Source organism: Pomacea canaliculata, linkage group LG10 (genome assembly GCF_003073045.1).
Source record: "Pomacea canaliculata isolate SZHN2017 linkage group LG10, ASM307304v1, whole genome shotgun sequence".
In the NCBI taxonomy this organism is placed as follows: Eukaryota; Metazoa; Mollusca; class Gastropoda; order Architaenioglossa; family Ampullariidae; genus Pomacea; species Pomacea canaliculata.
The window spans coordinates 8,159,870-8,187,386 of NC_037599.1; the positions used below are offsets into that span (position 1 = coordinate 8,159,870).

A 27,517-nucleotide genomic window follows, 5' to 3' on the forward strand; every position below is an offset into this window, starting at 1 on the left:
AAGTTTCACTCACAAAAGCATCAAAGCTTCAAGATATACGAGCGCAATGAAAATGCCTATACCATCATCTGTCAATCTAGTTTATTGACTTCCTTACCTAAAGATGTTTAAAAATAGATTGTTATAGATGGACTACACTTTTAGATAATTTTTTCTTTAGTACACCATTTACATAATTTTGTACATGATACTCTTACAGATGCCCGGTTCAATCAATGGAAAAATAATCAGTCCTACCAACAACTATTTGAAGTTTTTATATATATATGTTCTCTCTACATATACACTACTTTGCATGTTCAATATCTTGTATTTCTATCCCCTTACCTTGTCGTAACGATATAAGCGATGGGTCTCCTGCAAGGAAGGGGACTGCGGCTTTGCTATCCTAGCTTCACGTACCCGTACCTCTCCTGACCCATACATAAAGTTACTGCTGTCCTTCTAAAGAAAAAAAGCCATTCCACACATATGTATGCACACACACACAACCATGCACACACACAACCATGCACAAACACACAAAGAAACATATAAACCACCACACTCTATGTGTTATGTTATTTTACATAAAGTTACTGCTCTTCTATAAACAATACAGAATATTAAGCCAGTTTAAAAGTGAAAGAACTCAGCTTTGCACTGCACACTGCAGAAAAAAATTTAAGGGCATTAAGCTATAAACATAAGGACTTTTATAGAAATGCTTTTAAAATGATTTGTAAATTAAGCCCAGAAGGTCAAGACTGATCCAAATCAAAAATATTCCTACAACTTTAATATGTCACAACCGATTTCATCATATATGTCAACCAGCAGCAAAACATTTTAACCTTTAATGGCATATATTTTTTTTTAAAATCTGGATATCACACGTAATGAGGTTAGGAAGAACAGGCAGGACACACTAAAGAGTATAGGAGGCATGAGGGTTGAGGAATGCTGAAGCAGGTAATTTGAACTTGGAAATAAAATACAATCATCAACAATAAAAAAGCATACTGAATGGTAGTAGTTCTTACCAATACATGCAGACATTTGCAGTTTATGGCTGTGATGACTACCAGAAAAATATCAATCAAAAGAATATCATTCTCTAAACAACATAATGCTTATATTTTTTTAATCTCACTACCTGATCCTGGAAACTATGGCTACTACTGCCTTCTGGAGTCCAGCCAGTAGGTTCTGAGTTGCTGCCTAATGTCTGTCGCATTGCCAAGTTCCGCATGTGTCGAGCCTTCTCCCTCATCTCTTTAGGGTATGGGGTGGGACAACGTACCAGGTGACCCTATGATTTTGGAGACACACCCACAAATAGTGTATGTGACAGAAAAGCTACATACATGAAACATATTCAAACGAGTCCTTTCAAAGAAAATCAGAAGAAGGGACAGTCATGCAAGCTGTTACTGCCATGTGAAGGCAATGTTGCAATGGATGATAATTTATAATGTGTTTGATGAAAGTTTTATCATGGAAATGATGACTAAAATAATTTACAATCAAAAGTAAGAGGTTATACAGCAAAACAGCATTCAAAAGCATTCATGACTTAAAAAATTATTTTGAGCCATCCTTCTCAGGTCTGTTACACCTGCAGCATGTTAATTTTATGAGAAGCTCCTGATTATATGATAGACAAATAAGCCACTTAAATCATATTCATATAAATGTAGGATCTTAGTTAACAATTTTATATGTAAACTCAAAAAAACTGTCACAATATTTTACCTTTATTGAATTCACAGTAAGGACACTTTTGTAAGCAATGCAAAAGCTTATATTGAATTCATTCTTATTTTGTGGAAATCAAATAGGTGATGATTAGATTTTGTTTCTTCTCTCCCCCCACCCCCACCTTTTTAGCAGAATGGTGACTGCATGGTTAACAGCCCTGGTTGTTATAGGTATAGTTAGTCCCATATACTCTATTTCAGAGAAATGTGTTAAGTGTCGGTATAAAAAGGCTTTTCTGGTTTTTGATTTTGTGTTTTTTAATAAATGTAAATGTAACACAACCTCTTCTTCAGGGTCATCTGAAAAATTGAAGTGAATCTGCTGTCTTCTAAGTCGTTCTTCATCCCATATTGAGGCATGAAAACTGTCACTGTCACCATCACCTTCATTATCATCTGCAATGATCATCCAAAAGAGAGAAAATTCTACAACTACTTCATTGTATATTTTGTTAAACATATATCTCAGGAGGAATGAACATAACATCTGTTCTCAAGACTAGGTACAGTGACCTTTTCCTATCTACACATTACTATGACAATTGAATATTCGTGCACTTCCTGGAAATGGCTTAAAGAAAATTCTTGAATAAGATAAGGCTGGTGTATACAAAGCTTCTGGCTTACCAATGTTCATTGTTTAGGCTCACCAAGACTAACAGCGGAGAACTTCACAAGAGGCTAAACATTGGTCTCAGCAGACAGGCACCACATATTCATAATTCAAATTCATAAACTATGGCAAGAGTTTTTATCAGACAGAAATGGTTCCTTTCCCTCTTATGCATTCAGGAAAAATCAAAACAAATTGCATGCTGTTTACGGCTTACCATTTTCAGAACCACCCTGTGGAAGAAGATAACATGTAAGTATCTTTCGTCCTGTCTCTGGCTCATAGTCAGACTGAAGAGGAATTAGAGGTCTGGTCTGAAAAGAAAGAAGTATCATTCTCCTCAGTACAGAAAAAAACAAATAAAACTGTTAACACCTAGCTTGATAGTTAATCATTAAAACAAAAGCGTAAGAGATTAATGAAGACAGAGGCAAAGAATGACTAAAAAAAATATCAATCTACGGATGTAATTATACCTGGTTTTCAGTAAGCCATAGAGCTTGAAGCTCTTTCAGTTTTACAATGGTAAATGGCAAGTATGACAGGTAGTTATCACTTAGGTTCAAAACACGAAGCCTTGGAATACGTCCTAGTTCATCTGGGATGTATGTCAGCTTGTTCTTCCTAAGAGAAAGTACTGTAATTCCACTGCAACTTCCCAACTGTTGGGAGAAAAAAAAGAAAAGAAACATAAGCAGCAACAGATTAAACACTCTTTCTCTTGTTTTCTAGTAGTGTGGAGTATATGACCATATTTCATATATGACGTGTTGCAAATTAATTCTTTACTGAAAGTGAGAAACAACAGGCAATGATTTAATAAGAACTCTAAAAATATAATTTACACAAGATTCATATATGATCTGTTTATTAGTCACCTCTGCTGGCACAAATGTCAAAAGGTTCTCATCAGCATAGAAAGTGCGCAAATTTCGTAGTAATCCAATGCTGGCTGGAAGCTCCTCAAGGTCATTCATGCTGATATTCAATTCTGACAAAGATGACAACCTGTAAAACATTCCCACATAAGACCAGACCCACAGCAAACATTTACAAATAACTTCTGTTTCTTTTTTAACTGTCTTATCTTTCTTAGTTTATCAAATAAGTTCCATCAAAAACAGACAGAACCCAAGGATAGCATTTGTACTTATGAACCCATCAATTATTATACCGATGAGTGATTTTACTTCATCTTTTAAAAGAAATCCATTTGCATGTGCTGCAGAAACTTACTTTAAACATTTCAAAAACTTGTTGAGACATACGTCAAATTCTTTCCAGATCTCATCAACAGGTTATGAGCAAGTACATATAATCAGCTTCAAGATCACAAATTTGCACAATATAGGGAATTGTACAAAGACAACAATGAAGATTTTATTTCAAGATACAAGGCTATCTGGTACAATATTTGAAAAAATGAGTAGATTGCCCTTTATAGTAACACGTCATGCTTTGTAACAAATTCATTTTAGTATGACAGCAACGAAAACTCACCCGCCAAGTGTCTTGGGTAGTGATGTTAGTTCATTGTCATCTACCTTCAAAGTTGTCAAGCTGCTCAAGTTGCCTGCAGCATAAAATACAAACTCAATAGCACCTTTTAAAACTTTTAGGCTTTATTACTAGCCATAATTTTTCATATTTTAATAAATTAAACAGATGTATACTGTGTTTATTTGATGTGACTTCCTTTCCTTCACTTTGTGAAGAAATTTCTCTACAAAACAAGTTTAAAGTTCAAATGTTAGTATATTCTCTTCAAACATTTCAGAGAAAATAATTTATCTCATCATCATCATCAACTTTGGGGTCATTTTGGGAAAGACAAAGTATAGTTAATATTCCATCTTCTATTTCACCAATACTCTAACCGCAACAGTTGTGTTGAAGCAAAGTATAGTCATCTACTTTTCAATTCTGACTTTTAACCAATTATTATATCTGTGTGTCCATTCATAAAAAATATTAGACTGGATGGCACAGTGTTAAGTGTATCCACTCCCTAAAGACAGGCATCTCTTTATAGATCATAAACAGACTGTTGAGTTTTGCTATGATTTTAGTCATGCTTGAGTCATAATCCCTGACCCATGCATCAACTGGTCTTTAAAGTCTGGCTCTTCATGAGTCTATCAAATTAAGCAGCATGTAATGCTTGGCCAAGTGTTTGCTATAATTGCACAGCTGAAAAAAACATCTCTGCCACAAAGATAACAGTTCAATATCTAGCCTCCTCTCAAGAATGACCTCCTGCAAACTGTCTGCATAGGACAGGTAACTTGCCTAAAGAATCTGGCAGGCTGCGAAGTAGGTTACCACTGAGATGAAGATCAGCCAAAGATGTGCAGCCTTCAATCTCTCCTGGCAAAGCTTCCAAATCATTATTTGAGGCATCCAAGAACATCAGCTGCTTTAATGCTCCAATCATCTAGTTCACCAAAACAAGAGGAAAATAATCAACATCAAGACACACGGTGGCTTCTCTAACCTGATATTGACATTCATACAAGTCCTCCTACTTCACACTGTGATATGGAGTAATCTAGTTTTGCTTATTGTAATCAATGCATCACAACCATTTATTCTTTGTTCTAAACTTAATTCTAATAGCTCAATAATGGTTTGGAATAAAAGTACTTAGTGCTTTAAATTTGAAGTCTGTCTTAATTATTTACTACTTATATTTGAACTACTGCATGCATGCCCCGCCAGCTGTTGAAATCATGTTAAATGTTGTAGAGCTGCACCATTTATATGTGACTGAGCTGTCACAGTGCATGATGCAATGATATGTACTTACATGTGTAATCCTGAGGATTTGATTGTTATCACACCATAGCTCCAGGAGGTTTGTCAAGCTTCCTATTATATCCGGCTGCATGAGAAAAAAGAAATTTCAAATCATAAAATGGGCATACACATGCACACATTTATGTGTCTTATTTAGAAAATCCTTATTCATAGATACCTTTTGTGAATATATGTGTGTGCACCTAAATATATTTGTTCAGGTGCAGTGATTGCACTTTTATAAAGGGCCCTATATAGTGTTTATCGTTTACAAATTAAAAATCAGGTCAAACGTCTGCATACTTAACACATTCAACTCAAAACGAAATTCATTACAATTAAAATGTTTTGTTTACCAGGTCAGTAAATTCATTGTTTCCAATGTCAAGACGCTCAAGTTCCGTTAGCCTGCCGAAGGACTTGGGCAATGTTTTCAAATGGTTTTCACGGATTTCTAAAATTCTCAGTTTCACCAGCCTGTAAAAGAGAAAAATCTTTCTTAATTCTTAATAAAAGTTATGCCATTCTGATGGATGACAAGACAAAAGGAAACATGAGAAATTTTTATTACTTTTAGACTTTTAGTGACATTTTCAAAAGAAGAAAACAATTGATCCAAGGCTGCTTTAGGCAGTGGAAACCATGCACAAGAATGCGTTGAAACAGACTCATATTAAAACGATAAGTGTTGAACAAAGACGATTCTATCAAATTATAAAATGCTGCCATTATCCTTTCGTAAGACTGCCTTGGTCATATCTTATTGCCATCAGTACACTAATCAATATTACTGGTCCCGTCGCTGTGGTCTGCTTATAAGCAAATGAGTAATGAAAGAGCAGCCCAGCATGGCCAGCTCATTCCAGGTCACTCATTACCCAGTGCACTTTCACTTAGTTAATGGAGGAATCTTTTAATAAAACTATTGACACCTACAGTACTAGATTCTTTCTCTCATAAACATGATGAACACACACACACATTGTAAACACATAATGACTGGTGACGACTGGTGACAAATGGCAGTAGTTAGATTCTGGCACATACGTATGCAGTTACAGACACACAGATTGTATACACAGAATTCTGAAGGATTGCTGACATATTTCTCCTGCCGATGATTGTTGATGAGAGGAAACATGTGTAAGGAGTTGATGGGGGTTGGGGTGGGGGTGCAGTGATAACCATGTGCAGGTCATCAGTGAACCAGCAGTATATGAGACAGGAACACCTCTAACAAGGGAAAACAGGCCACACTACCCTGTTGTGTTTTCAAGGTGAACTAGGACCGAATTGATTTTTTTTTAACCATCGGAAGCAAGCATTTAATAAGCGGTGACATAAACGGTTTAATATAGGGTGCTACCCTGGGTGTGCTTGCAGGTTTTTCTGTCAAAATACAACTCGAAACATTTCGCTTGCACTAATCTCCCACAGCACATGGTCGTGAAAGGTTACAACGGTAACTGGTGCTACCATAACGGTAAATCGACGCCACCCGCTCTACCATCGGCACTCACACACCACTCGCACATACTCTCCCTCCCTCTCGTCTCCTGGCACCCGACACCTGACCCCCACCAAGCGCACCCCAGGACTGTCACGCATTGACGTGCTCAGCACGTTGAACGGCAGTGACGCTGACCTCAATAGACCTTGACGACTACGTGAACAGACGAACCGATCGGCGCGCGCCCACTGCCGAGCACGAGAAATCTAGAAGCCAGGCACCTGCCCCGAGAGAACAACAAAACCCTATACAACTCAGCGAGTGGGTAGGGGGCGAGAGAATGTGAAGAGAAGGGGGGTGAACTTTCTGTCACATGACAAATCAAGATATTCGTACACATCCAAGATTTCTTTCTCTTCATTGATGTCATTCCTTCACCTCCCTCCACCCCGAATCGGGTATGTCGGCTTCTCCCTTTATACAGATATACGTACACAATAGCATTGTTCTCTACCACCACCACCACCACCCAACCTTTCTCTACTTTGGGAAACCATTGAACATGTCGGTCGGGTGGGTGGGGTAGGTGGGTTCTAGGTCCTGGCACTATTTTAGGTTCCGCGTAATAATGTTACTGTGGCACTGCTGACAACATGCCGTTACACCTGAACGTCACGCCATGCTTGGAGCGTGCGCACGTTACGTGGGCAGGTGTGTGTGTGTTTGCTGGCTCGCAGCGCTTCCTCAAGACCAAGCTGGTTGTACCTGCCGGGGAGGGGTTGGTTCCTGGTTGACACCACAGTGCCACGCGGCCTGCACAGCGACAGCGCTGCCAAGTGCATACAAATCTGTGCACGGTGTCCCCAACACTTCGACAAGCGAGCAGAATAACGGCCCACAGAGGTGACAGCCTTCTGTATTCATAAAGCGCACTAACAGGCCAAGCGTTTATAGGTCGGATTTCATTTTCACGGGGTGTCATGAGTACCCGCCTCTAAGGTGCGGATAAACACTTACCGAGTTAGTACTAACACTGCGTTTAATGTCTTCCTTCAGCTGTGTGTATATATACTTTAGGTTTTGTTCCCCCCAAAGTGTTCATGGCATAGGTAAAGGTTTTCTGTTATCAAAAATGTCGATTTTGTCAGGTCTGGCTAGCAGATTACAACTTGTAGAACGTTCGAATGTTCACTCTGCGCACCAGTGCGTGCGTGCGTGTGTGTGGGTTTTCAATGAAGCCCTTTGCATTTTAATGATGTCTGAGAGTTTCCGGCCCTTAACACGTGCTCCGTTCCGTGTCGCTGGTGTTCTCAAATTCCCGTTGACTGTCCTCCTGTGCGCACCGCAACAGAATTCACCGACTAACGTTACTCGCAAAACGTCATAAAAAATCACCAACGGACCCAACAGACACCCGACCCGTGTACCGCTATAAAACCCTGCTCCTACCCACCTTTCTCCTCTCACCACATTAGACCTACTCGCTTTGTCGTTCTCTCACCACATACTACATAACACAGCAGCGGCGATGTAGTCTGGTGGTTGTTGCAAACATGTGACTTAAAACCTCCCCTTGCTGCGCAACAGAGGAGTACCTGATTTATCAAGGTAAAAGGAACCAGCATGGGTGGGTTCCACCTTCCACGAATCGTACCATAGGCACGGTGAGCCACTCACAGTTAACTGGTCCTTCTGCCACAGGCCCTTAATTTTACTTTTTAAAAAAATGATTCAACGAATGGCTGTAGATTCGGCCGCCTAGAAGTTTTACGACTTTGAGCTCTTCAAGTCCAGCATATTAAATCCTTTATTTACCGTACCCCTTCAAAAAAACAAACAAAAAAAAACAACTTGTTTTACTAGTCAAGGGAAATAAGGTTGTCGATCCAATTTTTACAAGAGGTCACATTCGTTCTGTAGACAACCTCATTATTTACTGACCCTTTCACACAGAAAAATTAGGCGGCCAGAAACTTACAACTGTCACTGTCAACCTGCATTTTCCACAGGCACATCTCTATGCTATTCGTCCTGCACTACCGAATGCTAACGGTTGGGGGCCTCCGTGTAGCAAGTGCACCCTGGTGTCGCATGCGTGTAATTGCCGGCTGCGCAATAAAGGTCGCTCCGACTCCGACTACCTGCCTTTCATGCTGGGAAGTCACTTCTGTCAAGCTGCCAGCGCTCTTCTCAGAGGTTGCTGCGTAGCTTTAAAGGCAGCAGGGTAGGGAAGAAGGAGCACAAAATGGGATGCTGGGGGGTTGAAAGAAAGGAGGGTGAAGAACTCTGGCTAGTTCGCAAACAGCAGAGAAGACCTGAAATTTACACCGAAAATGTCGGAGCAGAGCTCGGTGGTCCCCGCCATTAGATGGCGTCAGTGCTGCAGCCCGTGATCCGGTCTACCCCAGCGCCACCACGGCAGCTGCGAGGGCAACAAACTTTATGAGGTTCATGGTTCGGTCACAGATCGTATGGCTGATGCCTCGTGTCCGCCCCGAGCTGCGTGATTGTTTATTGCACATTAGATGCTAACCTCCCGCAATACCCTCTGTATGTCAACTGCAGGTTCCTCATTGTCACAAGCAACTCCTTGCAAGTTGCAAGCCGTCACTTTTTTTCTACTGGCCATCAAAGATGTGCGACATCAACCGCCTCAAAGTTGCACATCTTCAGTCTATACTATCTTTGAAATCGCATGTTCCCAATTATTATCACGATTCTTTATATTAACATCTGACTATACCGTTTATCTGTTAAGCTTTAATATGTTACTGTCCAATTCATATCATTTGAATATCGTCTGCTACAACAAGAAGTCAGTGTCGTAGGAACGGGAGGGGGGAGCCAAGGACCCGACCCCTCAAAAAAGGAGGCAAAAATGTGATCATCTTTCACTGTCAGAATGAAGTTTCCACTTCTCCCCTTTCCCACACAGACACCCACAAAAGCCGAGCATCTTCCTACTCCACTGGAGGTTAAAAAAAAAACTGCATACATTTTCAATCTAACGGGCGATGTCTCAAGGCAATGAGGTCCACTTAATACATTTCTATCACGTCTTCCGTCACTTCGTCGTAAATCCTGTCCTTCCTTGCCAAACATTTGACCCTTTCAGGCCTGAAAATGACAATGCCTGGCACCAATCTTTCACACAAATGTTAAACCCGTTGGGAGGAAAAGACAGGTCGATTGATTTCCATGTCAGCTTCGGCTTGGCTTCACCCAAAATCTGCAAACACTTGAGACCTTCCTTAAGTAAACCGTGAACAGCCCTGCCTGACCAAACTTTTAAAGAGTTCTAACCGCATTACTCGCTTTAACGAAGACTCATTAACTGCAGTCCTTCACACCAAACTGAACCAACAACAACCTATGGTCATTCTTAGATGCTGAGGACGCTTTATTATCTTCTGTACCCTGCATAAAACTATGTCACTGTTAAAAAAATTTTCCGAGCAATAACGAGATTATTATTTTTATCACAAAAAAAAAATATGCTGGACGGCGAGGCGGGAAATAAGCGATGATATTCAGAGTAAAAAAATTATTTGTCTTAAAAAGCTGCTTCACCTGCACCGAGAAAACATGGAAGAGAAGAAAAAAGAAACAAAGAAGTGAACGGTTTGGAAGGTGACAGTTTGTCAGGCCTGTGGGCGTTTAAACGCAGAGAAACGCCTCGGGTAAGCTGGTTTATTTACCCCTGAGTTTTCTCTTGTTTACTCTTCTCTCTCCACACCTCTTCCCCCCCCACCCCTGCCCGTCTTCACCTAATGCTCCCTCTTTTTTCTTTCTTTTCTTCGTGGTCCATGCCTGATTATTTTTGAACTGGAACAGCAAACGACTAGCTAAATGCAATCAGCGGCAGTTATTACAGTTTATAATGTAATAATTGTATCTCTCTCTTTTCATTCTTTCTTTTGCACCCACACACGTACGCACCACACCAGCTGACAAGCACAGATGGTGCCCTCGTGGACACAAAGAGATGATCGCACTGGTGTTTCGAACTAATGACAAGAGACAGGAACAGGTGCAAGAGGTAGGAGTATGGGTGAAAAGGAAAGCCCCAAACAATACTGTGACTCAGCCCTTGCCGACAAAATTCTCTTTCATTGTCCTCCTTACAAAGCATTAAGCTGACGAGGATTTCACGACACTTCACAAAAAAAGGTGCCACCGAAAACAAGCAGCGCGCTAGCTTCATCATACTACACACCAACGAGAACATAGAGCGCGTTGTAGATGATGATGATGATGATGATGATGAAGTATATTAACGTCTTGCTGTTCGTTCAAACAGTTTCTCGTCCATTACTAACTGATCTACTTACCTTCCAAAACTTCCAGGTAGGTAATCAAGAAAGGTGTCGTTAAGGTAAAGATGGGTTAAATTTTGCAGCTGGGTAAAGCCCTCGGGTAACCTGAAGACATGAAAAAAGTAGCCTAAATCATCAAACAACAATATGTTGTCATCACTTAAGCAACAGTAAATGATTTTTTTAAAACTAATGCTGCCAACCGTCGTAATACCTAATAACAGTATTAACTGCAATACAATAAACAATGTTAGAAAATTGGTCTTATTTTAAGGAGTGGGACAAAAACAATATCCTGCTAAGGACAGGGGTGGGTTTAATTGGTATTTAACACCGAGTCAGCAACTAAGACTACATCAGGAAAGTAGTTCCCTCCAGACTATATTTCGGCAAAGCACCTGGTGCTGAACAATGACGTGTGAAAAGAATTCTGAAAGAAAATGTTTACAATAATCAAAATGTGAAGTTGACTTTTTTGGTGTGGCAGGTCTCATATGAAAGATGCCTCGCCAAACAGTTTCTTCCCATTCTGCCTGGCGTTTTGTTCTGAATATTTTGTGAAGCTCAGGAATGCTGGTATGGAAGGGGTTTCAAGCAAGTGCGGTGATGGGAGAAAAACTCTACAGAGCATCGTCCAGGATATCAGCCTGCCCGCAGGCATGGCGAACAGATACAGATGAATACCTGGATACCCTACTATTGTCTGTAAATGACTACCCCTCCTGTGCCCCTAATCCTCCCATTACATCGGCTTTTGAGACAAGCATAATCCCTGTTGCTGCTTTAGCCGGAGCCCTTAGCGACGCGGAAATCTGTGGCCTTTTCTTCCAACATTTTCTCCCCCTTCCTTGCATTTTAGAGGGTCTCTCTGCTTTCTTACAGAGACAGCGACCGAGTGTGCACAAGCCGGCTGTTGACCGAACAGTTGGCTGTGAAATGAAGTTTCAGGTCAGATCAAACAACTCCTTTGGGCATTAGCCTTCACCTTTCTACTCTGAAAGGTCGAAACCGTTTGCACGGGATCGTTTAACACACCGCATTAAGGAATCTGATTTTTCTTTAAAGTCACTTCTTTTTGGACAAGCTGTCCTTAGTGACAAGAGTAAAAGAAGCAGCTGAGACTGCACTACTGCCTTCAAAGGATCATCCCAATTCCACAAAGAAATTGTACATTAAAATATGCAAGAACTGGACACAAATTGAAACGTGGGTTGAGATTCACCTATACAAATTACAATAAACGCATATTTCTACAGCAATGGAGGCTATGAGTTGATTTAACTTTCGTGGTGTGGTCCGGGGAAGCCATATTGGTGACATGTAGTCACAGAGTTACCCAGCAACATGTACAGAAAACAGACCACCGTACAAGCACGGGTCCTGCACTGCACCAGCCATTGATTTTGTCTGCATTCTCCCTCCCAACCCCCTCTCCTCTATTCCGTTGACGTCTGTCTTATTTGCTGGCCGGCCGGGTTAAAGGGATTTTAAAGGCAAAATAAAACTGCTTAGAATCTCGTAAAAAGTAGGATCAATTTGAATCTCGTGTATTTTCGTGTCTGTTCACAGGGACAAAGTTGAAGGTTTTGTAGAATGTTGTGTTTAAGAAGTGAAATTACATTTGAGTCTTTCGTTTGCTTAGACGAAGTCTCGCTTTCCGTCACGTGACCTTATGACATATGACCAAGACTGCTAACCGTCTCGGGAAGATATCGTGGTTACTCGGCACAACGGTCCATTTCATTGGATATTTTTCGATTTTTATAAACATCGGTAACCGAAATGGTGCTAAAGCTTAATAAGTAAAAAACGAATCATTTATTTCTGATGCATTGCTCTCATGCACTGCAATCGTAACTAAATATAATTTTTAAACACTTTGACAGTCACCACAGCCTTATCACAGCCTTTAAGTCTGAGTCGCTACTACACAATTAATCAACAATGCGTTATTATAATATAAGTATTAAAATAAATAGATAATAAAATAATACTAAATTGTGCAGTTCTTTGAAACCCCAAATTCAGTGCAGCAGTCATTCCTTTACTGCTTCTTTGCCCGAAAGATGTGCTGGCCAGTAGAATGATTCATCATGACTCCTTGCCTCACAGTATAATTCGCTTCTTTTTCTCACGGGTCACATAAAATGCTGAGACAGTTTTGTGTGCCACATATTTCTCACAAGAGGATATCGACAGTTTTCATCTTTATCAATCTGTGCTAAGTGTTTGCACGAGTCAAATAATTTTGAACATCAAAGAAAAAAATTATCAAATATCTGATTAAACAATGAAGCCGTTTTTGACTGATGAGAATGTGTTTATCATTTATCAAAATAAAAAGAGAAAACTTTTGAACTATTCTCTCTGCTATTACCTTGATATACTTAACGGTTGAAAACTCAAGCAAAGAAACGAACATCTGTACTCTTGTCTAAGTACGATGATCCCTTTAGACACAAAATGTTCTTCTGTTTGGAAGGTTCATGGCAATTCAAGTGTCCATGCAGTTTACGTTTTCCTAATAGTTTCTCCCGGATTTTTTTTAATGCAAAAAATTATGACCATCAGGGAAAAATGATATATCATTATTATCTTCTTTATATATTCGATATATCATTATTATCTTCTTTATCTTCCACATAGTAAACTGAATGCTCTCTTTAGCAAACACGAAAATATCAAAGAAAAAAGATGACCATCGACAGAGTTTTCAAACCTTTACGTGCAGTTAATGCCAATCAAAACGAGGCGAGTAATCTCAATGGTGACAAAGCATTCTTTACAGTGTGTAGCAGAAACTTTACATCAACAGTTATCGCCACAATAGAGACGTTAGTGTCGTTTGTGAGGATCTTCATGTCACACAAATGCATACAAACTAAAATTTATAAGCAGTCAAGTGTATTCATTGAGCGAAGTATCTCGCTGTGACCCTCGCTACTACTTTGTACGACAAGAGTCCTGACCTGTATTTCACAGATAATCACATACATATAACACTGGAGTCCTCTGACCCACTCTTGAGAAGGGCTGCCCTGAGACCAGCCCAAAGAGAAACGAGGACGACACATCGTTAAAATATTTATGAGTCGCGAAGACTGCGGGGATAAGGGGAGGTGGGTGGTTCGAGGGAAATAGAATCGAAAGGGAGTGAAAAAGGAGAGAGGAATGTCATGAATCACAGATTTTTTTTAATTCTACGACTCGGGGTGAAACCGGAACCTTCTCTTTATCAGCCTACTCGTTTAGGACTGAGATTATCTCCCTCAGGGTACAGTACAGTATTTGCATTATCACCGTGAATGACCTTTGTCCTCTGCCATGCTCGACGCGGTGCGTTTCTACGATCACCTCAAGATGTACCCGGTACCTTGGACTCCCAGCGGTCTTGACCAGCAGATACATATAAAACTGGTCGTGAAGCCTTTTATTCAGAAAAATTGCGGGGTCTCCCACAGCTTAGTACCTGGCCTCATTCCATTCATTTTCTACATGAAACAACTGACACCATTATCCAGTCTCACTATCTCATGATGTTTCTCATCAGTCATGTTGATGACACGCAACTGTACACTCCACCTCACCAACTGTTTCACTCCGCGATCAGCACTTTAGAAGCCTGTGAGTTATGTGGCGTGAAAGATTGGATTTTAGAAAACAAACTGAAACTTAACGATGATAAAACGCTCGTGAAGGAAAAAATCGATCATCACTCGTCAGTCTGCCCCAATACGTCTAGGTGGGCAAAACGAACATCACCCGTCAGATACAGTCGGACCTCGATATGTCGACCTTCCCTAAGTCGAAAACCTCCCTGTATCGAATTAATGGTTAGTTCCCGCCAAATTCAATAAGACCAATGTATTTTAGATACCCTTAACTCGAAGATTTGTTGGCTTCCAACCTCCGTTAGTCGAAGTTTGAGTCATCACCAACCAGCCGCAACTATGTCTCAAACTGTTCCACTATGTTCCAAACTGTTTCAAGAAAGATGCTTTTACCGCATTTTCCTTTCATCTTTGTCAGTCTCTTATAGACGAGCACTGAAGTTAAGCTGTTTGATAGTACTGTTCAACAGTACAGTACTATACTACATGCACCCTTATAAAACGATAATAATAAACGGTTACAATACAGTAATTAAGCCGGAAAAACATTGTCCATAACTAACCTGCGCCTATTTCGCCATTTTCCCTAACTCGAAAACTCCGTAAGTCAATTTTTTTTTCGGGTCCCTTGAGTTCGACTTATCGAGGTCCGACTGTATATAAACCACATAGCCGGTATACAAGACAAAGAGGATGTTTACCAAAAGCCAAACTTCTACTCACTTCCCAAGAGGATTTACGCTGGCGTCGATGACATGCAGATATTTACAGCATTTGATGTTATCTGGCACATCGATGATTCCTGTTGGACAGCGACAATCGAAACATGTCAAACGAAAAGCAGTCACATACAATCTGGAGGTTTCTTTCTGAGGATGGGGAGGGGAATGCGATGAAGGATAGATATAGTTACTGGATACTTAGTTCCTGCACACTGTTAACTCTCATAACACCGGGGAAGGGGAGGGTTTGGGTGAGCATTAAAATTATTACACATTAAAACTGCTTTGAAAATACAGAGTGTTTATGTAACTGCTTTTGATTCCTTGAAAGTCAATTGGACATTTGCTTAAGTAGTTCGTTAAGATCGGCGAGGATACTCCTTTAAAGACTGGGAGGTTTTGTAATATACATTTATGCTGTTGAATGGGACGGTGGAAAAATGTTTTAAGTTAGTAGTCTACTATTTTTTTATATTATTGTTTAATTTAATATATTGATTGATAGTGGAAGTGCTTGTGGCTGGAGGTAAGATGGTGGATAAATAAAAAACAGTTTCCCATATGATCTAAAAACAGACTTGATGTGGAAAGAACTGTAGACAGAGCTTCAAAAACCCTTCTCCCTCTATCGTTGTTATTTCTCTCTCTTTCAACCACCTTCTTTTCCCTTACCTTCACTACTATAAGACTATTACTAGAAATCCTTCCCTTACATAACGTTCGCCAACCACCCATCCACCCCCTCCACGCCTCTAAACGTCAATAGCGGCACGTCCTTCACCCTTGAGGACAAAAACGACGAGGGCTGATCTCTGGCTCGAGCTTAAATCCTCTCGCAATGACTCCTATTTGCCAAGCGATGTTCTACCCAGGTTAAACAATGAGAACAATTCCTTGAAAAACATTCTCCGTGTCTCTCTATCGCAGATCAACGGTCAAAAACGAACACTGTAATCTCCAATCAAACAAAGTCTACCTATAACGGAATATATCTGCATACAACGCCACCTAGCGAAATAATAGAGAGTGGAATGAACAAGTGCTTTGTTAAACTGATGCTTTCTAGCTACACGCGACAACAAATGTTTTTATAAACAGATCCATGGAAACCAAATTAAACAGCCTGAAACACTGCCCCTCAGTATCAATGGCAGATTCACTAATGTTTTATTGATCACTGTTCGTCGAATGTTAATGGCGATGTGGAACTTTCTAAGGGAAAATGTTTAAATCAGAATGCAAGAAGAGAAAGAAGAAAGCAAACATACGAGACGGTATAAAAATGTAATATTTTACAGAAACTGTCTCAATTTTCGAGATTTCCATCCTGAGGTTAGTACACTCCCCTTCCGAGCTGAAGCTAGGAATTTTAGATGCTCGCTTGGGCCAGCGTCTAGACACCTCCCGTCTACCCAACTACATTCAATGTTCATATGTTCACATCTATGGCCTGCGCTTCGTCTCTATATTTATCGATATGTTTGGATTTCGGATCTGTGTGTGTACAGGTCACATGTAAACAATGTTGACTGCAGACCCAATAAGAAGTGTGTTTATCCTGCCTCTTACTCCATGGATTTTCTCGTTTTCTTCAAGACAACTCATACTTCCTCGGTTACAAACTTCAGGACATTGTGCTCTAGCAGTTATTGTTATTATTACTGTATATTATTTTGTAAAGGACCTTGATGGTGGGGAAAGGTTCTAAGAAATTAGCATTATTATTGCCTGAATTATCGGGAAGGAAAAGGGTCCTTAAAGGAGTAAATTTGTCTGCACGTTTTTGCATCATCATTTTTATAATAGCATCCATCCGCATAATAATATAAAAAAACAACAGTCAGGTCCCCATAACCTACAGGATATGGGAGCAGTGAACTTTAAGTGTCTAAGACCCAACACTCCTTCCGCAGCCTTTTATTTCCCTCAATAATATTCATCTGCTGGAAGAGTTTTCTTGTTACAGGCCCTCCCCCGGGCCCCCAAAATCAACAATTTATTCATAAACATATTATACAATGCCTACATATCAGGACATACACTATAAATGTTCCATCCACCCATTCACACACACAGAGAAGGTAATACAGTAATATTCATCTCTATCAATGAAGAGAAGGCATCAAAGCCTACCATTCTTGCTGAAGTCAAGCTCCTCTAGATGATCAAGACTGGCGATAGCTGGGGGAATACTAGTAATTTCATTGTCGCTGATGCTCAACTTCCGTAATCCGTGACAGTAAAACAATTCCTGTAGAAGAAAGTCAGGTTGATATATTTTAATTAAATTTTAAGGCAAAATAGTCAAACATCTGTGGTAGACATTTAATAAAGACTGGCGCTCACTTTTCAATGAGCTCCGGTGATAAATGGTACGGCCAGCACCTCAAGCTGTTTCGAGAATCATTCAGTGAAATCCCTGTCCTCTCCGAGAGTCCCGAGGGCTAAAATATCTGTCCAGCTACTCTGGAATGTGAAGCTACTCACTCGCCACAGATTTGGCGCCGGCGGCAGTTTAAAATAATCCAAACTGAATGTGGGAAGTCTTACAGAGGTATATTCTTCTGCCATTTGTAACGATACAAAACGACTTAGCGGGAATGAAAGTTTCATGAATCAAACATAATGATTTTTTTTCAACAGCATGCTTAACCATGAGATTAATGGTGGGACGGGATTGCGGAACTCAGCTGAGAGTAACACGAGTCAGAAAGCTGGGCGAGTGGGTGTTGCTGTGCACTGATGCTATTCTGGACCCTGGTTTTCATGACAAGGAGATCGCGACAGTGTTAGAGGACCACAAGTCCATCAAAAACAAAACACCTGCGGTAAGGCTTGAGATCAAATTAACAGGGCGTTCGTGTGTTACAAAATTAAACAAGACTTAACACAACACTCACATGGCAATTTAGCCAAGCAGTCTGTTTACGGAAACCGAGCACGCGCGGTCACTTAACGTGCAGTATCTACCTGCCATCGGTGCAGGTTTTAAACGCCTGTTAAAAATAAACTAGACAGAGGGGAAAAAACCCTAATTGTGTGCAGTTCGGCAGTAAAAGGAGCTTTTTTAATGACACAAAATTTGACATCTATATCAATAAGGCTCGTAAATGCCAAGCTCGACATTATTAATAGAGGGTTGATGTTTGCAGTAAGAAGAGAACACAACCGCACTAACTTTAACCATACCACAGGCAAGGTAAACATCTTGTTTACCACCACTTTATTTCATTCAAAAACTTTACTCTCAGCAAGACAGTCAGTAACCTTAATCATCCTACAGGAAAGAAAGGTCGGTTAACTATAAGCTTATCCAAGCGAAGAAACTTCTCTAACTTTAGCCTTGTTGTAGGGTAATAAATTTCGGGTAACTATGCTTACCCTGGGTAAGTCGCGAATCTGATTGGAGTCTGTGTAAAGCTCCTCAAGTGTGCGCTCGAAGTTGAAGACTTCCCCGGGGACATCTGTCAGGCTGCTGTGGCGATAATCCAACACGCGCACATCCTCTTCAATTTTGGGGCGAAGACACGGACATTTCCGAACCAGACCTGCCATTGTTCTAAACAAAAACACACTTAAAAACTATGAAAAATTGCAAATGGAACATTTCAGCTGTTTGTGCCAAAGAGAAGTATCAATGCTAAACGGGTCTATTCTTCGTAAAAACATTAACCCAAGTCGAAATAAGCATCTTGGCAATACAAAAGATTTTTAAAGAACACAGAAGCGGATGGTTGTAAAGGTCATGCAATCATTTTCCTCGATTGACATATTAGAATATCCTTCTGATCTTTTGGAACGGATCTTCTGAAACACAATTATAATTGAACTTTGAACCAAAAGACCTTAGTGAACTCTTGTAGGCTGCTTACCTCGCTATAAAAGAGATGGTTTATGCTTCCGGTCACTCAGCCGTTTTCCCACTCCATTACAGGTTTTTAATTTCTGTCTGCTCTGAAACACAAGTAGAAAAGAAAGATTAACAGCGGCCTGTAGTAATATTCGGTTTATCTTTGTATATCTTCTGCAGCACCAGAGGCTGAATGTTCTACTACAATATCCCAGTCAAAAATAACATTTGTCATTTCATCCACTATACTAACAGAAAATTGAGCCCTAAGGCATCACTGTGCCAAGAAATGCTTGATGCCAAACCGTGATATTTAAAATCATCTGCAGAACTTTAAAAAAAATATTTAAAATGCATTGTTCAACGCTGCAAAAATTAATTAAATAAAACGAAGACCGTGTCTACACATTATCACTAAGTAAATGTACTCTCAACAAAATTTCTGTATCGGCCTCCACTCCAAGAAACCCAGTTACAACTCCCAACTGGCTCGATACAATCAGTGTCAAGTTCTTGTGTACATTAAAAAAAGTATTTTAAGATTCCGAGGTGTCACCTTATCTTAATTTTTTTTGTGGTGGGAGGGTGAAGTTGGGTCAAAACAAGATTCACCAGCTGTCAAAATACAACTGAAATAACGGACAGCTGTGGTTCTGTTTCTTTTCTTAACTGATATGCTAGCTTGTTCTGTTCTGCGGGAAATAAACACTAACTACTTAGTAAAGAAGTTGTTTGGGTCTGAGATATAAAAATGCATGACTTTGCAATGTTTCAGGAGGCAAGAGAGGTATAACCTAGGGGGGCTGTTAATTTAGTTATCCTGATAAAACTAATGTTCTGGAAAATGGATTTCTCACTGATATCAGTTGACAGGGAGGGCCATTGGGGCTTTCTGGTAGATTTACTATTTCCTCCCACTTCAAACACCCATCCTTTTCCCATCTAAGCTACCAAGAATAGTACCTTCGCACCGTGAAAAACAAATATGTAATTATTTATGTATTAGACTGAAAGAAATGTTTCCCGTTTTAACACTAGCCACGTTTTCTTAGCTTGGCATTTGGTGTGTTTGGTCTCTGTGTGTTGTCTTGTTCATATCTATTATTTGTCTGCATATGTTAAGTTATATATATATATTAAAGTTTATGATCGGACAGAAGAATAAAGGGATTCGCACAACCGCATAGGCATTTGTTTTGTTTGTGCCAACCTCACAAAAACTTGGATTCTTCACTAAGAACATTTGTCATGTTTTTTTACCTACCCGCACTATAAAACGCAGGGTTCTCGCCGTTATTAGCTGATTTGGAGAGACGACATGCCAATGAAAGGCATTTCATTCCCTCGAGATACTCTCCTTCCATCCCACTCACAGACTCGTTTCGCCACTTCTATTTACAAGTGTCTGCCCACCGTTTCGAGACAACTCAGGTGTAGTGATCACGATTAACAGGGCAGGTCCCACCCCAATAAGCATGGTTACAGCAACGGAGTCCAAATGCAAACTAGTCGGTTCGATACACGCAGGGTACTTCCCACCTCTCCCACCTCCACCGCTATGACCTAGCTGAATCCCCAGCTTAGGGGTGGGAAACTTATTTTTTTCCAAGAGCATCATTTATCACATAATTTGCGAGCCATACAAAATTCTCAAATTAAAAATTAGCCTACTATATTTGGTCAAGCATCATGTACACTCCTAGCCTGCCTGGCACCGACTGTCCACTGAGTCACCGCGATACAGGCCGCGGGCAGCTAACGAGAGATTTAAGTGTGTATCCCATAATGACTCGTATGTGTCTTGTCTATCCCGTAACAGACGTCAAATTCATATATAAATATAAACTTGTTACTATAAAAAGCTTCTAGTATTATTGAATTTCGAGCTACCGGCGACTGCCTTGGCCAGGCCAGACCAAATGATTTTGCGGGCTGGAGGTTCCTCATCTCTGCCCTAGCGATTTGAGAAAAGGCAGCGAGGGTGAGGAGATGGGCACTGCCATTAGAAGAAAAAAAAAACTAGCCCCGAGATAAGTGAGGGCTCTAACATCTCACTTCCCCCCAGCCTCAACCACCTCCTACCTGTCAACGCCAAGCAAAGTTCGTGGGTGGGCATCCAAGTTCGCAAGTACTATTTTGTTTCTCGTTACAAGCCACCACTTCATCACCCCACACAACCTGACGTAGAATCTATAGTTACACGGAGACTACAAAGCAGCAGTCGTGTAGTTAATCGCCTTGTCACAGTCCCCAGGTCTGACTTATTTTTGTTTATTTGGGTCTGAATGTTGCTGACGCAAGGGGACAGTTGAGGGAAATAGGGGCACTAGTGGCACGCAAGATTCGCATTATCAACCTTAGCTAAGGCTTGGTACACAAACGTTTGATGCCAAGAGTACAATCAAGGACCGATATGCAAAAGAAGCAAGCTTATAAAATATGCACGAACTGTCAAAAATATGCGATACACTCATCCTGAAATGGGGAAATAACAGAAAGAGGAAAGTAAAACACGCCGAGCGATCGAATGAGCTGTTACTAATTAACAGCGTGTCTTGACTTGCAGAGCAGCACCATACATCGTGCAGAGGCAATCAACTGCCATCCGCCAACGATCCATGGCCAACGATTTCATTCATGCGAGTGGATATAAAACAAAAAACTTAAAAGCGTGCCAGTTGCTGAAAACATCTGATTCTCGTTCTCAAACTCTGGTTTACTTGCAATGTTAGCTTATCGTGATTTTTTTTTTTTTCGTGCTTTGATGTAAAGGAATTTTAGTAAGACTCTGACGGCCATGACAGCTGTTGCAAAATGAAAGATGCAGCTCGAAGATCACCAGAGTCTCTGGGTTTCAGACCATTTTTTTTTTTTTTCAGCTTGAACGTGTTCATGTTCGGTCGGGTTGGGTGAGTAATCCTTGAAAAAAAGTTCAACATGGTCAACATTACTCATGCGCATGCAGCCTGCACGTTGACAGCTGACCTCTGCACGCTGTGCACAGCCCCAACCCCGTTGCCTGCCTGAGAAAAAATCAACACAGAACGAAACCCCTAGCAGCGGTCGGTCACGAGGAGACCACTGGGTCACGATGACCACTTGTCAATGTAGTTTTCTGATAATCTCTGAATAGTATCTGCAAGAACCAAACCACCTTCACTGCTAGCTGTAAGCATTTTTTACAGGTGGGTTTCATGTCCCTGCACATACCCACTATGCATAATTGCATCAATAAAAGGCCAACTCCACTGCGAAACTGGAGCGCCCTCTACCCCTGCAAGCTTCACCCTTGCCCCTTCCCTTCGTCTTTAACTCTTTTTTTTTTCCTTTCGAACAAAGGAAGTCTGAACCTAAAAAAAATGTGAGTTAAAAAAAGGATTACTTTACACTTAACTGCTGCCCTTTGCTGCGCTCGCGAGATGCGCCGAGACTTCGACGAGGCTTCAAAAGGAGAGGTGTGCACACCGTCACAGGAGGGGTATTGGGGAGAGGAGGGGAGGGACCATGTGATGTGGATGTCTGTGTGCATGCGACACCTTTCATTAACTTGTAATGCGTGAAACGTGTTGCTGCAGTGTGGAGGTCAAGTTTAAATATAGATTGTGCATGGAATGCTGTTAGAGAAACTGAACACAATGCTTCTCATCCTCTACTGGTCTTGCTCACGAAACAATCCCAGTCTGTCAGCTCCGACTTGAGATCAATCATCTGTGGGCTCTTTCCTTTTTAGAAGATGTAAATTTAGTTCTAAATGTCAGTTTCTAAATGGCCAGAGATATTTCAGAACAACTGACAATACTTTTTCTCACGAATAATTTTCGACAGCTTAAAAGACCATCTGAATTTCACCCTAATTTTTAAAGTCACTTCAAATGAGAAAGGCAGGTGGAGTCGCGTGGAGGCAACTTTTATCTCTCCCATTGCTACCAGCGGAAGGTTTTGCTTCTCTTCTCCCTCAATCTCTCAACCTCGTTTGATCAGGCATATCATCGCATTATCTCCCTCATATCAAAACAACGCGCCTCCTCTTACACCCCTTCCCCAAACTGAGCTGTCAACCCAAAATGAGTCAGTTTCACTGCTAATCTTTATTCCAATGTGGCAGATCGAAAGCAGACAAAAAAATCCACGGACCTTCATGTAATAAAATCACGGAAGAGTTTACCGGAAACATTACCGTGACGACCCCGGGTCCTATACCTATGTATGTACGGATAGTCTGTTACTAAAGAAATTTTAACTTGACCTGTTTTGGTAAAAATTTCTAGGAATCAGTTGTCCTACGACTTATAATAACCTCATTTAGAATTCACGAACAAACTGTTTTTTTAAATAACTGTAAATGAGATTTTAGGCTTTGAATAAATTGTATGTGAATCGCACAATACGTGGATTCTTAAAAAAAAAAACAAAACCACTACAGGCAAAGCAACTCTGCCGCTGAATGGCAGATATCGGGCAAAATAACCACAAAATGAGTTAAAGACTCTTCGAAAACAGAAAAAGTTCTATTTCTGGAATGAATGAATCAACTGAACCTTTAACAACAAGGCAGAAACAATATTTCATTGATCTTGGAATTTTCTTTCTCCTTCGGCATTGAGGAAGCTCTTTAGGACCAAAGATCTGCCTAATGTGGAAATAATGTAATATATGTGTGTGTGAGAGAGAGGGAGAAGGGAATGTTTGAGGACTGAAGCATTCCGAAACTAACCACCAATATCATGCCTGCCATACTATGATGACAAGTCATCAACATTTCTACCAACTCCTCATGTTGGACCACTGTGATAAGCTTGTTTTCAACAGGAAAGCCCGTCGATTTGAACCTGTCGTCTGGGTCACCCTCCCATCCCCGGTTCGCGTAGGCAACCTTCCTTTCAGGTCGCGAACTCTACAATAGAGGTTTTAGGAGACCATTGCTACTCCGGACGGGCCCTCGATTTTTTTTTTTTTTTTTACCCCTGTGTGTTGTCGCTGTTTAGGCAAGACTCAAAGAAAAAAAGTTTCGAAATAACCGTCTGTGAAACAGCACATGTCGAATGTCGGTTTTACGAACACTGCAACTTTTTTTTTCTTAATAGTTTTAAGGTGGAAGGGCTTTCCTTAGACACTACTTTTTTCTGCATTAAAAGCTATCATCACATTGTCACTGTCATCATCTTCATCGTGAAAGAATACCGGCAAGCTTTGATTTTACAGGGTATGTTATTATGTTTCTGGCTTCAAATGATTGCCAAAGTCATTGTGTCAGAATGAGATAATTTTGTGTCCATGATAGATTGCTCAGATTGTTGACCACTGTTGTTCCCCAACAGTTTCTAACAACCTATGGAACTTCAGACCTCAGTCGCAGTTACAAAGGTTGCTGCTGTATGACAAACACTTAAAATACGATTTTCAGCATCAGTAACAATAATAGCTCTTTGAAGTTTTATAAGATGACAACGAGAAGACAATGACCAACTTTGTCCCAGTGGACCATTTGAACATGGGAAGGTGCTCTAGTTCACAAAAGTAAAAGTTAGAAATGAAAATAAGAAAGAAAGTTCATTGCAAGCTGCAGTGAAATTATGTCAACATGAAAAATATTAGCAAACAAAAAAAGAAGCAAGTGACAATTATATTTAATGACATAAAACAAACAAGAAACAAACTTACATCAAGAATAAATGTGCGCACCTAAAGCATCTCACACACACACCTGACAGTTCATCTGAGGTTGAGCAGCAGGACTGCAGATGGCACAAACGATTTCAGGTGTCTATTACTTTTACATACAGGCATGGCATAGCGTTTAAATGAGCTTATAATACAAATTCTGTGGTCAGTACATGTTCAGGTATTGACAAAATGCAGAAAGCTTTTCTTACTATTTGTTGGTCACAGTATAAAGCACATCCCTCTGTTTGATACCAATTATCTTAGAACAGATGTGGACAATACTGTTGAAACTGCATCACAATCAACAAAATGTTTAGCAAAAATGTCACACAAATGCTCATACTTTCAAAGGTGATAGTGTTTTAATCCTTGTGTTTAATCTAAGTAGCCTGGTTTATCATGGACAGGAGAAAGCTGAGTTCTGCCTTCCATATGCAGTTCTCTAGACATGGTGAGCCATAAAGAAAATCGTTTACCACTTCTATGACATTACTTTCACTCTGTCTCACACACACAAACATTTATGTACTGTATTTACTTCTAAAATTCCTTTTGTTAATATCTTATTAATCTCTTCGACAAAGTTTGTCATGCTGAAAATATTGCCACTGCACTCACTGACACACATGCAATGTCTGTGGTCTGTATTTACAATGTAAACAAATTCTTTTTTGAATATATTATTAATCTGTTCAACACAATTTGTCATACTGAAAATATTACCATTGCACTCTGAACTCAAGACAAACTTCAGTGAAAAAGCCTTTCACTACCATCCTTTCACCATTCACTACAATCCTTTCACCACATTCTCCTCGCTTATCTAAGTAGACTGAAAGCTTTTTTTTTTAATGGTGGAGGCGTGGAAGGTGTCAACGCACCCTATTCCTACCATCAAAATTCAATCTTCAAAAGAACTTGTTCCAGACGTCTACATGCCTCTCGGCAATTGAACTTTGACCTGAACTAGGTTCTCATCCTCGCTGTGTCACGTTTTTCGGTTTCACTCACCTGAAACTACCGAAGGTAGCGACACTGCGCGGCGCGGGGGTTGCCTGCCGCCGGCAGATTTTCATTGTCGTCGTCATCACCGGTGATTACTCGCACGTGTCGCCAATTAAAGCGCTGGCACACTATCAAAGCTGCACCGCCAGCAGGCGGCCCGATTTCACAGCTTCGTGTCAACTAGAAGAGAAACACCCTGGAGACTGGTGTGGCAAAGGTGCTCTGACGAGAGATCGGAGGCTAACTCAATAATCATTGCTTCTGGTCTGAGCTGTTCGGTGGAGCCAAGCAGATCGATTAAGTTCCTCTACCAAACATGTGGAGTAAGTGGACAGAAGTCTGGCATGGCTGGCGTGGCTAGCATGGGTTCACAAGTTCAGAAGCGTGCAAAATGTCGAGAGATTTAACGGACTGTCATCCTGTCAAAACAGGTTCTAACTGTGCTGCATGTGGAGGTTTCTCAGTACAAATTACTGAAAAAATAAACCGGGCAACTGCTAAGAGACGCCCTATTCACTTGACCCTTTGTGTCAAAATTGTGTGTCTCTGTGTTGCTGCTCTCAATCTTTCTGCTTCATTTGTTTATTGCTTTCTGTAAAAGTATTACATGTATTTTCCTCTGTAATGACATACTCTTTCTGCTACCTAGAACTCAGAAAAAATAATGATGTGCAAACTATACTTAACTAAAGTATCGAAACAAATGGGTGATGTTTCAGTTTTTTAAGAATGGTATTATGCAGCTATGGTTTAATGGGATTTAATGGATGAACAAAATGCTGTGTATGCTGTATTTGTGTATCACATGATCGATTCAATGAAAAATGTTTCGCAACAGTAAACAAAGGGTAGCAAACACTCCTGGTCCATCTCTGTTTTAACACCCTTCATTCAATCCAACTCCCTGTATTGATCTCCATTGCTTGCACCTGTTTACCTTTGCTAAAAAAACTCTCTTGCTGTAGTTTTAATAAACACTGCATGTGAATTGTTTATAACATGAAAATATGATCATAGCAAATCCCATCAATCTGTGAGCATGAAGTTTTGGCAAGACATCAAAAGACCCTTGATGCACGTGTCATGCCATGCTGATGTCTCTCTTTAGCTAGCATCAATTCAGACTATTTTTTGTTTCTCTTGTTAGTGCGTCATGTGTATCTTCCTCCCTACACGGAAGATGTTTGGTCCTTAAAAAGACAAAGAGACAGAGACATGATCCCTGTTAAGCTAACACCAGCTGGCACCTAGCCATCAGGAAGTACAGCCCTTGGCTTTGTCCCTAAACACACTGATGCAATGAGCTGTATTTCTATCTAACTTATGAATTAATGATTAATCAGTATTAATTTAATACATAACTAGTGTAGGAAATTAATACATGTGAGTTATCTGAAGAGATTCAGAAATAAGTGTATGCATGTACATAGAACCTTCTGGAAATGTGAAAATTTGCAACCGGCCTCAGTAAATAATCACTAAACGAACCTTCAAAGAATCTTAGCAATTAATACAATATTGAGCCCCAAACTTTTTTTTATAGGTTTACTTCAAATAGGGAAAGTTAACAAACTGTTATTTTGTCACATGAAATAAAAATAAACTCTATTTTTCTTCTTCCTTTGTTGTCAAAGATGTACAGTATATAGTCTGTAAAAATCATCCATTATCAACATAAATTCTTTTCCCATGCTGCTTTTTTATAAACACACTTCAAGAGTTCACTGGTATCACTAAAAGAATAATTCAAA

At 40.3% G+C, this 27,517-nt stretch overlaps 1 protein-coding gene across 1 annotated transcript in view; it reads right to left on the bottom strand.

The window, feature by feature from the left end:
* Window positions 1–27,517, bottom strand: part of LOC112573251 — a 39,649-nt gene that overhangs the window by 7,981 nt on the left and 4,151 nt on the right. The window contains 15 exon segments of the mRNA XM_025253450.1: window positions 328–444; window positions 1,136–1,291; window positions 2,023–2,135; window positions 2,570–2,666; window positions 2,829–3,014; window positions 3,231–3,360; window positions 3,853–3,925; window positions 4,642–4,786; window positions 5,159–5,233; window positions 5,505–5,625; window positions 10,930–11,019; window positions 15,249–15,327; window positions 17,381–17,498; window positions 18,629–18,806; window positions 19,120–19,201. Of these exon segments, the coding sequence (XP_025109235.1) occupies window positions 328–444; window positions 1,136–1,291; window positions 2,023–2,135; window positions 2,570–2,666; window positions 2,829–3,014; window positions 3,231–3,360; window positions 3,853–3,925; window positions 4,642–4,786; window positions 5,159–5,233; window positions 5,505–5,625; window positions 10,930–11,019; window positions 15,249–15,327; window positions 17,381–17,498; window positions 18,629–18,802 (1,674 nt within the window). The 5' untranslated portion in view covers window positions 18,803–18,806; window positions 19,120–19,201.